Source organism: Pristiophorus japonicus, chromosome 6 (assembly GCF_044704955.1).
Source record: "Pristiophorus japonicus isolate sPriJap1 chromosome 6, sPriJap1.hap1, whole genome shotgun sequence".
Classification (NCBI taxonomy): domain Eukaryota; kingdom Metazoa; phylum Chordata; class Chondrichthyes; family Pristiophoridae; genus Pristiophorus; species Pristiophorus japonicus.
Window position 1 is genome coordinate 261,768,296 of NC_091982.1, and position 14,310 is coordinate 261,782,605.

General features: G+C 45.3%; 1 protein-coding gene across 1 annotated transcript in view; it reads right to left on the reverse strand.

Annotated features, from left to right (window-relative positions):
- anos1b (anosmin 1b) overlaps positions 1-14,310 on the reverse strand; it is a 214,228-nt gene that overhangs the window by 66,513 nt on the left and 133,405 nt on the right. Inside the window, exon 3 of the mRNA XM_070882502.1 lies at positions 12,028-12,090. Coding sequence (XP_070738603.1) covers positions 12,028-12,090 — 63 coding nt within the window. The remainder of the gene's footprint in view (positions 1-12,027; positions 12,091-14,310) is intronic.

Sequence of the window (14,310 nt, forward strand, 5' to 3'; positions counted from 1 at the left end):
AAAAAAAAGAGAAGCAAGCCGTAAAATAATTAAACATTTAGGAGTGATCTGAGGCAGAGTATGATAACTTTTATAAATGTAATTGTTTTAGAGAGCAGGGCAGTGAGATTAGTTTTCTTCAGTCTTCAGCAAACTTGCCCTTTGCTAGCGGAGCAGGCCGGGGAGCGGAAGGAGCATCGTGGCAGCCTACCACTCCAGGGAACAGCACGTGCTGGAACAGGGGAGCAAAGGCAGTGAAGAGTTACGTCACCAAGATACAGGTCGGTGATTGGAGCATGGGTGGGTACAGGAGGAGCGGCGAGGTCGGGGCGAAGGAGCGGCGAGAGATTGTAGAGGGACGTGATTGGGGGCCCAGGAGAGGCGTGAGTTCGGGGCCCAGGAGAGGCGAGGGCCCAGGGGCAGCACGGGTCAGCCCACACCTCGATATGTGTGCGCACTAGGTCCGTGCAGCAGAGCTGGTCTCCGGTCGTCTTGGTTTATCCTTGCCATTGGACCAAGACCTAGCTCTGTCAAGCCCATGTGGTGGCTGATGTGCAACGGCCACCACACATTAAAAAAATCCACGTACAGGCATCTTCCACCCTTCAAGATTTAGTTCGGGACTTGGAATATTAGGCCCATCATTGAAACACCTGTGAACTTTTTGACGTGGAAGCAAGTCATCCTCGATTTGAGGGACTGCCTCTGATGCTCTTTGCTAGAAATGCAAGTACATCAGCGATGATGCAATGAGTTAGTAGTTCAACATACCACACACTTAATGCTGTAGTTAGAGAAGGAGTCTGCTCCACATTCCTCATTCAATGAGTTGCAGCCATTAGAGGTCACACATCTCCTTGCAGGGGCGAAATGCAAAGAGGATTTAAAAAAAGAGAAATAATTTGAAGTTACCCTCAGATCATGCTCACATGCCTCCCAGCTGCCAGGGACAAGGGGGCATGGTGCGTAATCTGTTGAGGAATGGTATACAATATGGCATAATGCTGGGAAGGGAGAGGCTGTGGAAGTAAAATTAAAAGGAATTAAATAATTCCCTCGATATATCAATTACATGGAATCTGTTTTTAATTAATCCTTTGGCTTATTTCACACTGTTACCTGGACACAAAACAGAATTGAAAAGTTTTGATTATTAATGCCCGACCCAAGTAATTTATTCCAGTCTTCCCGTTTGGCATGTCCAAAATGTATTCAATAATTCTTTTACTGATTTCAAATTTGCCAATGAGGAGCAGGTAAACAATGCGAAAAGCAGACAGGATTTGAGCTGTGTTACGCAATACCTTCTGAGCAAGTCTTCACAACAATCAACGCCAATTCACTCTCACTTTTTATTTCCATGCTAAAGCAAGGCCCATTTGGCATTCATGGAATCTTTATCAAAACATTTTTTTTTTTTTAAATTGTTAAACATGCAGCTGCTGAAAGAGAGAGCGTGAAACACCCGTTTAGTTCTCAAATTAAGTGAAATCAGAGCAGATTTGTCTGTACAAATACCTGGAAATTATTTATTATACAGTTGGAAACATACATTACACTGGCCGGAATCTTCCCAGGTCTGCGAGTGCGGGTTTGGAGGTGGAGCCACTGTCACGATGGTTTTGATTGTCAGCGAGTTGGGATCCCGCTCTGAACCTGCCTCCATGTGAGTTTCTCAGCTGTCATATCTGTGCTCGGATCGGAGACACGACAGCCCCCCGGCAACCAAATTTTAATTTGATTTTATATGCTTTAAAGTTTAATTTGTTTTAATTGCCGGGTTTTAGTGACCCCCTCCCTCCCCTTTTATAGGGGGCACTTGTAAAAATCATGATTTTAGTGCTCAAAAAAACCCCCCCAAAAAACCTACCAAAAAATACAAAAAAAAAAAAAATCACAAAAAAGGGCCTGAAGAATGTTTGGAGTGTCCCCCAGATCGGAGGGCACTTGATTTAATGTTTATGTTTGCCCCCAAAAAGAGTTATAGACAGAACAGCAAGTGGTGCGCCAGGTAATTAACATTAAAAAGTACTTAAATGTAGTTAAGAGGCTTAAAAGCAGGCACTTACAATTTTACCAACCTTTTGACCAAGCTGTCCCTCGGGTTCCATGCCAGGTAAGTGTGTCGGCTTCTCAGTGACTCTCCATTGCTTTGGTTAGTTGACAGCTGCAGAAGTGGTATAAAAGCTACCATTTCACAGCTGTTCACTTTCCAATGTCAGAAGCTGAAGCTTTCAGGGTTTGGAAGAGACATTTGAGCTGTATGTAATTTGGAAGTGTTTGCAGTGAACTCTCTATTCACTGTCACCTCCTTGGAGCAACCTCTCTCACCATTGACAGGACGCTTCTGTCATCTCAACATCACCTGCCGTCTATTCCAGCAGCATCAGTGTCCTTGAAAAAAATCTCACCTTGGTCCACAGAATCCCATCACGATCAGCCCCAACACCAACATCACTAAACACACCAACATCACTCCCAACAACACCAACCTTCTCCGCAATCACCTGATGCTGCACACTACACAGGACATCAGCACTCGACCACAATGCTGCCCGGGAGACCAGTGATAGCCTCACCATGGCCACTTTTACTTCACTTCGTGCTGTACACTCGGACTACCACATGATGCACCAGGTTGGCACTGCCCCACACCAGCTCCATAAAGCATCCCTGCAATGTCCAACCCACTCCTTTCACACTCATCACCATTGTGGGGGGTACCCTTGTCTTGCCATTCACTACAACTCACGAAGCCACTTCCAAAGGTGCTCACAAATCTGTCCAAGAACGCAAAGTCCTGAAAATAAAGATTTCAATGTTTGACAACATATCAACATTAACTATATATGAACATTGGCTTAAGGACCCAAATGCCTACCCCTGTGTGTTGTTAGTTGGTATGATTGGACAGGATGAGGAAGAGTGACTAGTGAAATGTAGCGACAGAGCGAGGGAGATGGGTGGAGGTGCAAGGTAAGTTGGTGTGAGTAAGGATGTGCAGGGGTAGAGTAGGGAAGGCAGAGTGGTGGGTAATGCGTTCATAATAAAGGATGAAACTGAGTACTGTGTACAATGAGCAAGTGTGACCTTAGCTCCTTTATTGAGACTCCAGAGTGCAGATATCTCGTGGGTGGTCTGCTTATATACCGTGCTCTCAAGGGATGCTGGGATCCCTTGGGACTCCAACAGTTAGGCCCTCTGGTGGTGGTGCGATACAGGTTGCAAGGGGTTAAATACATAACATCACTCACCCGTAAAGTCAATAGTACACTTATTTACAAGGCGAGACGATCTGGGACTTTTCGCTCCCTTGTCGATCGTCTCGGTACAAATATGGGTGTCGGTGAGTTGGTTAATTCTTCACTGGGCTGCTGGGCAGCCGGCCTCGCCGGGCTGCTGGGGATGGTGAGTTCGGCTTTGTGTTCATGGTCAACCATGATGTCAGTTGCCATTTGTGTGTGTGTGTTGGAGGGTCAAAGTTGGTGGTGTCTTCTTCAGGTTGTTCGTAGCTGTAGGTGAACCGCAATATGATTTGGTCCAAATATTTTCTGCATGTTAGTCCATTGGCCAATTTGACCTGAAACACCCTACTCCCCCCTTTGGCTATGACCGTGCCAGTGAGCCATTTGGGACCATGTCCATAATTGAGTACAAACACAGGATCATTGACCTCAATATCGCGTGACAAATTTGCGCGGTCATGGTACACACTTTGTTGATGCCGCCTGTTTTCCAAGTGATCATGGAGATCAGGGTGGACAAGAGAGAGCCTTGTTTTGAGCGCCCTTTTCATGAGCAGCTCGGCTGGGGGAAACCCAGTGAGCGAGTGGGGTCTGGTGCGGTAGCTGAGCAGCACTTGGGACAACCGGGTCTGCAGGGAGCCTTCCAACACGTGTTTCAAGCTTTGCTTGAAGGTCTGAACTGCCCATTCTGCCTGGCCATTGGATGCGGGCTTGAACAGGACAGATGTGACGCGCTTGATCCCATTGTGGGTCATGAATTCCTTGAATTCAGCACTGGTGAAACACGGCACCACCCAACCCTGTATGACGACGCATCGCAATCTAGCACTATTTGTTTACATGGGTTATACAGGACAAGCAGTTAGAGCATAAGAACATAAGAATTAGGAACAGGAGTAGGCCATCTAGCCCCTCGAGCCTGCTCCGCCATTCAATAAGATCATGGCTGATCTGGTCGTGGACTCAGCTCCACTTACCCGCCCGCTCCCTGTAACCCTTAATTCCCTTATTGGTTAAAAATCTATCTATCTGTGACTTGAATACATTCAATGAGCTAGCCTCAACTGCTTCCTTGGGCAGAGAATTCCACAGATTCACAACCCTCTGGGAGAAGAAATTCCTTCTCAACTCGGTTTTAAATTGGCTCCTCCATATTTTGAGGCTGTGCCCCCTAGTTCTAGTCTCCCCCACCAATGGAAACAACCTCTCTGCCTCCATCTTGTCTATCCCTTTCATGATTTTAAATGTTTCTATAAGATCACCCCTCATCCTTCTGAACTCCAAGGAGTAAAGACTCAGCCTACTCAATCTATCATCATAAGGTAACCCCCTCATTTCTGGAATCAGCCAAGTGAATCGTCTCTGTACCCCTTCCAAAGCTAGTATATCCTTCCTTAAGTAAGGTGACCAAAACTGCACGCAGTACTCCAGGTGCGGCCTTACCAATACCTTATACAGTTGCAGCAAGACCTCCCTGCTTTTGTACTCCATCCCTTTCGCAATGAAGGCCAACATTCCATTCGCCTTCCTGATTACCTGCTGCACCTGCAAACTAACCTTTTGGGATTAGTGCCCAAAAAAAAAGAACAAAAACAAAAAAAAAGAAAAAAAGTCTGGTGTGTCATCCAGGTCGGGTGGCACGGATAAATGTTTTATGTTTTGCAGGTAGACTCTAAAAGAGTTTCATGCACAAGGACCCCCAGGTCCCTCTGCAACACATTCTCCCTATTCAAATAATATTCTCTTTTACTGTTTTTTTCCCCAAGGTGGATGACTTCACACTTTCCAACATTGTATTCCATCTGCCAAACCTTAGCCCATTCGCTTAACCTATCTAAATCTCTTTGCAGCCTTTCTGTGTCCTCTACACAACCCGCTTTCCCACTAATCTTTGTGTCATCTACAAATTTTGTTGCACTACACTCTGTCCCCTCTTCCAGGTCATCTATGTATATTGTAAACAGTTGTGGTCCCAGCACTGATCCCTGTGGCACACCACTAACCACTGATTTCCAACCGGAAAAGGACCCATTTATCCCGACTCTCTGCTTTCTGTTAGCCAGCCAATTCTCTATCCATGCTAATACATTTCCTCTGACTCTGCGTACCTTTATCTTTTGAAGTAACCTTTTGTGTGGCACCTTATCGAATGCCTTTTGGAAATCTAAATACACCACATCCATCGGTACACCTCTATCCACCATGCTCGTTATATCCTCAAAGAATTCCAGTAAGTTAGTTAAACATGATTTCCCCTTCATGAATCCATGTTGTGTCTGCTTGATTGCACTATTCCTATCCAGATGTCCCGCTATTTCTTCCTTAATGATAGCTTCAAGTATTTTCCCCACTACAGATGTTAAACTAACCGACCTATAGTTACCTGCCTTTTGTCTGCCCCCTTTTTTTAAACAGAGGCGTTACATTAGCTGCTCTCCAATCCGCTGGTACCTCCCCAGAGTCCAGAGAATTTTGGTAGATTATAACGAATGCATCTGCTATAACTTCCGCCATCTCTTTTAATACCCTGGGATGCATTTCATCAGGACCAGGGGACTTGTCTACCTCGAGTCCCATTAGCCTATCCAGCACTACCCCCCCTAGTGATAGTGATTGTCTCAAGGTCCTCCTTTCCCATATTCCTGTTAGTTAGAACACAACAGATTCCTGGCTTTCTTAAAGGCAGCCTGTTGTGAATTCTCCCATACCCAGTCGTGTCCCTGATACAGGGGTTTTAGCAGGGTGCCTAACCCAGGTAGGAAATTACCGAAATAGTTAAGGAGTCTCAGGAACGATCGCATCTCCGTCACGTTCTGTGGTCTTGGCGTGTTCTTGGTGGCCTCCGTCTTGGCGTCGGTGGGTCTGATGCCGTCTGCTGCGATTCTTTTTCCCAAGAACTCGACCTCCTGCACCAGGAAAACACACTTCGAGCGTTTCAACCTGAATCCCATGCAATCCAACCGACTAAGAACCTCTTCCAGATTCTTCAAGTGCTCGATGGTATCCCGACCTGTAACCAATATGTCGACCTGGAAACCCACGATGCGAGGAATCGACTTTAGCAGGCTCTCCATGTTCTGCTGGAAGATTGCCGAACGGGCATCTGTTATAGATGAACAGACCTTTGTGCGTGTTGATGCAGGTGAGGCCTTTTGAAGCCTCCTCCAGCTCCTGCGTCATGTAGGCCGAGGTCAGGTCCAGCTTGGTGAACGTCTTCCCTCCAGCCAGGGTCGCAAATAGGTCGTCTGCCTTGGGTAGTGGGTACTGGTCCTGTAGCAAAAAACGGTTAATTGTTACTTTATAGTCCCCACAAATTCTGACCGTGCCGTCGACTTTAAGTACCGGGACAATTGGACTGGCCCACTCGTTGAAATCCACCGTCGCGATGATGCCTTCTTGCTGCAGCCTGTCCAGCTCAATTTCCACTTTCTCTCGCATCATATACGGTACCACCCGTGCCTTGTGGTAGATGGGTCGCGTACCGGGAACTAAATGGAACTGTACTTTTGCCCCCGAGAAGCTTCCAATGTCTGCTCAGAACCTGGGCACATGAGGCATCGTCGACGGATGAAAGCACTCGGATGTCGTCCCAGTTCCAGCGGATTTTTCCCAGCCAGCTTCTGCCAAACAGTGTGTGGCCATCCCCTGGCACAATCCACCGCAGGAGTTCGTGTACTGCTCCATCATAGGAGACTTTGACTTCTGCACTGCCAATTACAGGGATTAGTTCCTTGGTGCAAGTCCTGAGCTTGGTGTGAATGGGGCTGAGCTTGGGCCTGTGTGCCTTCTTGCACCACAGCCTGTCAAAGGCCTTTTTACTCATTATGGAGTGACTCGCACCTGTGTCCAGTTCCATAGATACTGGAATTCCGTTCAGTTCAACTTTCAACATTATTGGTGGACATTTCGTGGTGAATGTGTGTACCCCGTATACTTCTGCCTCCTCGGTACGAGTCTCTAATTCAGCCTGATCCACAGTGGATCGATCTTCCTCTGCAACTCGCCTGCACATTTGCTGGATGTATCCCATTGTTCTGCAACCATTGCACGCATAGTGCTTGAAGCGGCATTGATGGGGCCGATGATCACCTCCACAGCGCCAACAAGGTGTTAACTGCCTCACATTAACGATTGATGGCCGACTCTGGGTCATCTGAGGTTGAGCAGCAGTAGCGGGCGTGTACATTTTGCCATGTATATTCCTGCTCAAAAATGACGTTACTTTGTGCACAGTACTGGCCGCAACTTCTTTACTCTGCGAGATCTGTTTGGTGTTGTCGCTGGTGGACATAAATGCCTGGGCTATCGTTATGGCTTTACTTAGATTCGGAGTTTCAACAGTCAACAGTTTGTGAAGGATTGCCTCATGTCCAATGCCTAGTACAAAAAAGTCTCCAAGTATTTGTTCTTGGAATCCCTCAAATTCGCAATATCCTGCGAGGCGTCTTAGTTCGGCGACATAGCTCGCCAACTCCTGGTCCTCCGACCGTTGACACGTGTAGAACCGATACCTCGTCATCAAAACGCTTTCCTTAGGATTTAGGTGCTCCCGGACCAGCGTACACAATTCTTCATAGGATTTAGCTGTTGGTTTTACCAGAGCTGGGAGATTCATGAGGCCATAGGTTGTTGCCCCACAGACGGTAAGGAGGATCGCCCTTCGTTTGGCAGCGTTCTCATCCCCTTCCAGCTCGTTGGTCACAAAGTGTTGGTCGAGTCTCTCCATGAAGGCCTCTCAATCGTCCCTTTCTAAGAACTTCTCCAGGGCACCAACTGTTCTTTGCATTTTCACGCGGTTGTTCGTTACCTCGTCGCCAATTGTTACGTTCATAATAAAGGATGAAACTGAATATTGTGTACAATGAGCAAGTGCGACCATAGCTCCTTTAATGAGACTCCAGAGTGCATGTACCTCGTGGGTGGCCTGCTTATATACCATGCTCCCAAGGGATGCTCCAACAGGTAGGCCCCTCTGGTGGTAGTGTAGTACAGGTTTCAAGGGGTTAAATACATAACAGTGGGAATGTAATGAGTGGCACAGCAGGATAAGGTTGAATGTGGTTTTGCAGTAACGTTTCGTGATCTGCTGAGATGTTTGTGCTACTGCAGCTTGGTCCTCCTGACAGCATCCCTGCTTGTGCCCTCTTGTGCAATGTGCACCCAGGCTGCATCGATCTCCTGGGGATGTCCCTTCCGCCCATGGAAAGGGAACAGGACATCCCTGCTTGCTGTGACTCCCTCCATAAGCATCTGGAGGGAGTCATGGGAGAGCCTGGGTGCAGCTGTGCCCCTTTGTACAGTGATTCCCTGTGCTTGCAGCACCTCAATGCTGTAGAACAGTGCCAGAAGAACTGTCAAAACCATTGTGGGCGTGGTCCCATTAAGGAAACCAGCTGATGACACGTCATCAAATTACATCATCAGACCAGCTTCCTCTTAATTGGCCGGGAAGCCCACAGGGCGGGTTTAACAATCATCGGGAGATTCCAGAGAGAGAGAGCGGATTCGAGTCGGGAACGGGCTTTCAACAGGCCACCTACCCCGGCCGCATCGATCCCACCGCGAGTGGGGAATTCGCGGCCACTGCGTGAGCAGTGCATTATGACAGCCAGCACACCTTGCAATCGAACAGTTTTTCACTTAAAAAAAAACTTAGCCCTCCACAATTTTATCCCATTCAGTGCCTTAGATCTCAGGGTCTCGCTGAGTGTGCAGGCCTGTGCCGCCCATAGATGTATTACTCCCTGGCCAATCTGGGAGGGGATGAGACAACAGTGCATCCTTCAGCAGGACTCGTCTCCGTCCCAGCTCATTCTTGTCCCTTTACTGTTACCAAAGCCATCTACCGTGCACTTTGTTCATCAGCTCAGATGAGACAAGACACTCACTACATAGGTGAGTCGCAGTGAGTCCAGGATTTGAAATTCGGTCTCCTCGTCTGCGATGCTGTGCACCAATATGCTTCATTCCAAGGCCACCCCATCACCCTCATACCTTTGCTGAATAATATCAATGCAGACTTTAGTGTTATCGATAAGCTAGTACTTCTAGATGCACATTCTCTGATTTCTTTCTCTAATCAGTAAACTACTGCAGCCCTAACTTTGCATCCCATGCCTCCACAAAGGCTATGACCATATTAGTTGCTGAGATATTCAGGACCAGATATGTGAAGAATTGATGCTTAAGCTACAAACAACTCCTCGAACTGGTTTATTGGAAAGTTTTCTCATCTCTTCCCCATGATCTCTACAAGTTGTTTAGAATAAATCTGCCTTTTTTGAACTCTGAAAGTAGAAGGCTGTGTGTCTAAAGAAGGGAGTTCAACCAAAAGGGAAATTCTCTGATTTGAAAACATTGATCTTTAATAAGCATTTCAGTGCTGGATGTAACCACAGGGGATATTTGACAATCTCACTCTCCGTCTTACTCCCAGCTTTAGGTGAAGAATTTATTTCCTGGAAGCTGGATCATAACATTCCAGGCAACACTAGTTATGCCTGTGGGTGGCACTGCGATAGGTAACTGCATTAATAAGAACTTGTGTAACATTATTTACTAAGAAGTGAAACAGATAGATAGATTTTTAACCAATAAGGGAATTAAGGGTTATGGGGAGCGGGCGGGTAAGTGGAGCTGAGTCCACGGCCAGATCAGCCATGATCTTGTTGAATGGCGGAGCAGGCTCGAGGGGCTAGATGGCCTACACCTGTTCCTAATTCTTATGTTCTTATGTTCTTATGAAACAACAGCTCTGCCCTGGCTGAACAAATATCCATGTAATTGCACACTCTGACCACCAGGTGTAACTGCAGCACTAATTTTCGACTTTTGTTGCTGAAAGTTAAGCTGGCATTTTGGAGGGTGGCGGGGCTGGGGAGAGGAGGGGATGGTCTGAATATTAGCTTAGATTGTGGTCCCTTAAATTCTCTCCATTTCTTGACAACTTGGATCTCCCAACCTAAGAGGTGTGTAGCATGCTAGCTCCGTTCGATCTTGGGAGGCTTGCCACCCCCACAGACTCCATTCAACCAGTTGAGTTCTCCCCTCCCCCCACCATCCTGAAGCAGGTCTATGGCTCCCTGCCAAATTGAGGCATTACTTTTGGTGGCACTCATCTTTGAAAGCAAAACTTTATAACACAGTACAACTACAGTAGCAGAAAATCTGCATGTATCATTCAGTAATGAGGATTAATCACCACAGCTGAATGTTTTTGTGCCGCTCCATGTCCTGGTTGACCTTCCTCTTGCATTTCTGCCCCTTGGCACTTAACAGCCTTGCCTCCCCCACTGACATAGTCAACCCCTCCTTTGGAGCACCATTTTGGCCATCAGAACTCACCCTCCACTGAAGTTTTTTGCCGGTCTCTCTCCCTCGTTGGCCTTCTCTACCCCTGTAGATAATATCTCGTGTTATATACATTAACGATTTGGATGAAGGAATTGAGTGTAATATCTCCAAGTTTGCAGATGACACTAAGCTGGGTGGCGGTGTGAGCTGGGAGGAGGACGCTAAGAGGCTGCAGGGCGACTTGGAGAGGTTAGGCGAGTGGGCAAATGCATGGCAGATGCAGTAAAATGTGGATAAATGTGAGGTTATCCATTTTGGGGGCAAAAACACGAAGGCAGAATATTATCTGAATGGCAGCAGACTAGGAAAAGGGGAGGTGCAACGAGACCTGGGTATCATGGTTCATCAGTCACTGAAAGTGGGCATGCAGGTACAGCAGGCGGTGAAGAAGGCAAATGTTATGTTGGCCTTCATAGTTAGGGGATTTGAGTATAGGAGCAGGGAGGTCTTACTGCAGTTGTACAGGGCCTTAGTGAGGCCCCACCTGGAATATTGTGTTCAGTTTTGGTCTCCTAGTCTGAGGAAGGACGTTCTTGCAGCGAAGGTTCACCAGACTGATTCCAGGGATGAGGAGAGACTGGATCAACTGGGCCTTTATTCACTGGAGTTTAGAAGGATGAGAGGGGATCTCATAGAAACATATAAGATTCTGACGGGACTGGACGGTTAGATGCGGGAAGAATGTTCCCGATGTTGGGGAAGTCCAGAACCAGGGGACATAGTCTTAGGATAAAGGGTAGGCCTTTTAGGACTGAGATGAGGAGAAACTTCTTCACTCAGAGAGTTGTTAACCTGTGGAATTCCCTGTCGTAGAGAGGTGTTGATGCCAGTTCACTGGTATATTCAAGAGGGAGTTAGATATGGCTCTTACGGTTAAGGGGATCAAGGGGTATGGAGAGAAAGCAGGAAAGGGATACTGAGGGAATGATCAGCCATGATCTTATTGAATGGTGGTGCAGGCTCGAAGGGCCGAATGGCCTACTCCTGCACCTAATTTCTATGTTTCTGTAATTCCGCCAATCCTTGTCCTCCTTTCCCCATTCTCCTTCTATCCCCATCTTCCCCTCTGTTCTCTGCCCTCTCCCTCCTTCCTCTGTCTATTTCGACCCCCTCCTTCTGCTTCCTCCCTTACCGTGGTCCAACTTTGCCGCAACTCACTAACCCTGCACTTGGTCTTGATTTTCTGCTTGCAACGAGATGATAGATCTAAAAGTATAAATTAGAAATAAAACAAAGTTGGTGTAAGGGAGTTTTGATCTTCTCTTTGTAACTTAACCAAGTGAACATGAGGGGGTTGTCATGCTTGTGAAGGTCAGAAACATTTTCCATAGTTTCACCCCCCACTGTGATGGGATTCATGATGAATGCATCGTAAAGATGCAATTAACTCGGAGCATACACAATTCAGTCCAAGTAACCATTAAACATTTTCCATGAAGCGTTTTCCTACCTCACACTGTCGGTGACATTGGTTTTTATCGGTCTCCCACAACTCTTTGCAAGGCTGTAGACACTGCAAAAAAATGGAACACAAAATTAGTCCTTAGCCTATTAGTTTCACTGTAATTAATCCCCACAACCTATTACCATCTTTTTCTACCCAACTCATTAGTATTTCATTGCAACAAGACTATTTGATGCTGGTCAAACATCCCGAATGGCATTACAGCCTTTTGATCATCTCCAAGCTTCTACAAATACACATGTATGAAATATAACACACACATCTGCCTGTATTTAAAAATATTTCGATTTGTCACAATTAAAATACCGAATCTATGTAAATTTCTGTGCATAAAGATCATACAAGTCAGGTGCAGTTTAATTATAAACAAATCGAGAAGCTAATATAATTTGAAACAATAAGACTTGAGTGACGGGCAGAGCTTTGCCACTTCTGGTGAAACAGTGGCATGCTCACATTGTCCATTCTCCAGACTCAAATGTTTCCATCAACCTCACTTTTCACATGTTCAAAGTGGGCTAAGCTGCTGGTGTTTTCTGATATGCAGTTTAGTATTTGCAAATGTTTTGAGACTTTGAATGAGAGTCTGAAATTTTTTTGTTGCAAACCACTAATTTTTCAAAGTTGTATTAAGATGGACATCTGTTCTGCATTATCTGAACAGACCATCTGCCACATATCTAGCCCTTATAAGAAGCAGATCAACTGAGAACTCTAAATTAAAGTGGCCATCAAAAGAAAGTGAAATCTAAAGTTATTGTAATCTAGTAACACATGGAAAAAAACAACTTAATCATCCTTAGGACTGCTGGACTAAACAAAGCAGGAAAGAATCTAACTAACAATGCTATTTTTATTGAGAAGATGAAATAAAGTTCTAAACATGTACCTTACACCAAGCGTTATTGATATACCGGTGACGTACTGACTGGAATTACTTGCCCGTGAGCCATTAATAGTTTATCTAATGATTTCCACAACACATGCATGTGATATAGTTCTCATGTGTGTGGAATACAAAATATATTCAATGAACACAAGACAAAAAAGCTGACCATCACTACTTTCCCATGTATCACAGTCAATTTTAAACAAAAACAACACAGATATATGATTACTTCAGCCATCAAACAGGCATGCTAACGCATATTCGCTTTTGCTTTGTGCAGGGGTCTCCTTAGATGAGGAAGTTGGCACCAGGGAGGAGCAGGAAACAGTCCCATCACATCAAGCATTCTAAACCCCGCAAGCACCAGCATAAGATACATCCACTTTGGGGAATTCGATAGTGTCAAAGTATAGAAACAAAGAAAAAGGAAAGCAGTTGTTTCATGATGGTTTCTTCTAATCTGGCTCTGGAAATTTTCAAGCAACTGCCAGTCTGTAAACCTCGTTCAACAACAACAATTAACCCTCAATTGACCTCCAGATGTCCTATATAGGCATCAATTAAATTATTTTACCTTAAAGGGACAGGCCAAGTCAAATGTAACTGCACCTCTGCAGCACAATAACACACGTGCAGTACATTGTATAACGCCTTGATCATTATAAAACAGCTATTATTGGAATTTCCCACAAATAACATCATGGGACATCTGGCAGTATATTACAAAAGTCTTCCACCTGATACATATCCCTCACAATTCAAACATTTGAAAGTGCAAAAGAGGAGAAAGGAACCCAATAAATTCCAGCTGGTTTTCAAACCTTGATAACCTACATTCTCCCCAAGTGCAGAAGCTGGAGATTTACAAGTCACTATCAATTTACAGAAACTTTCCTCAACAATTAGTAATTCAACTTTACTCTGAAGATTCCAATTCTGTCCCACTGAGCATGAGAGTTATATGAAGCAACAGTTTGTGCACACTAAAATGGAGCTATGCTAAGTGTCGGGGCACCTCCACATAGCTCATGAACTTGGGAGTTTCAGTGGGGCAGTTTGGAACCATTTCTGCGCTAATCTTGAAGCACAAATGCTGAATCTAAATATGGCTGAAGAACAAAATCTTATAATTCACAAGCAGCAAATCATAATTAAATTATGTCCATCCCATTTATAGGTGGAACATTGCATTCAGCAACCCACCTAAAATACACATGTGGCTTGAGAACTACAGATATTTTTCATACTTCAACATCTGTAAGGGCATAAAAACAAATCTATTCCAATGAAATTTTAATAAAATGTATATGGAATAAAATAAACTTAAAGTTTACGAGGATGTTGCCAGGACTGGAAAATTTTAGCTATGAGGAAAGATT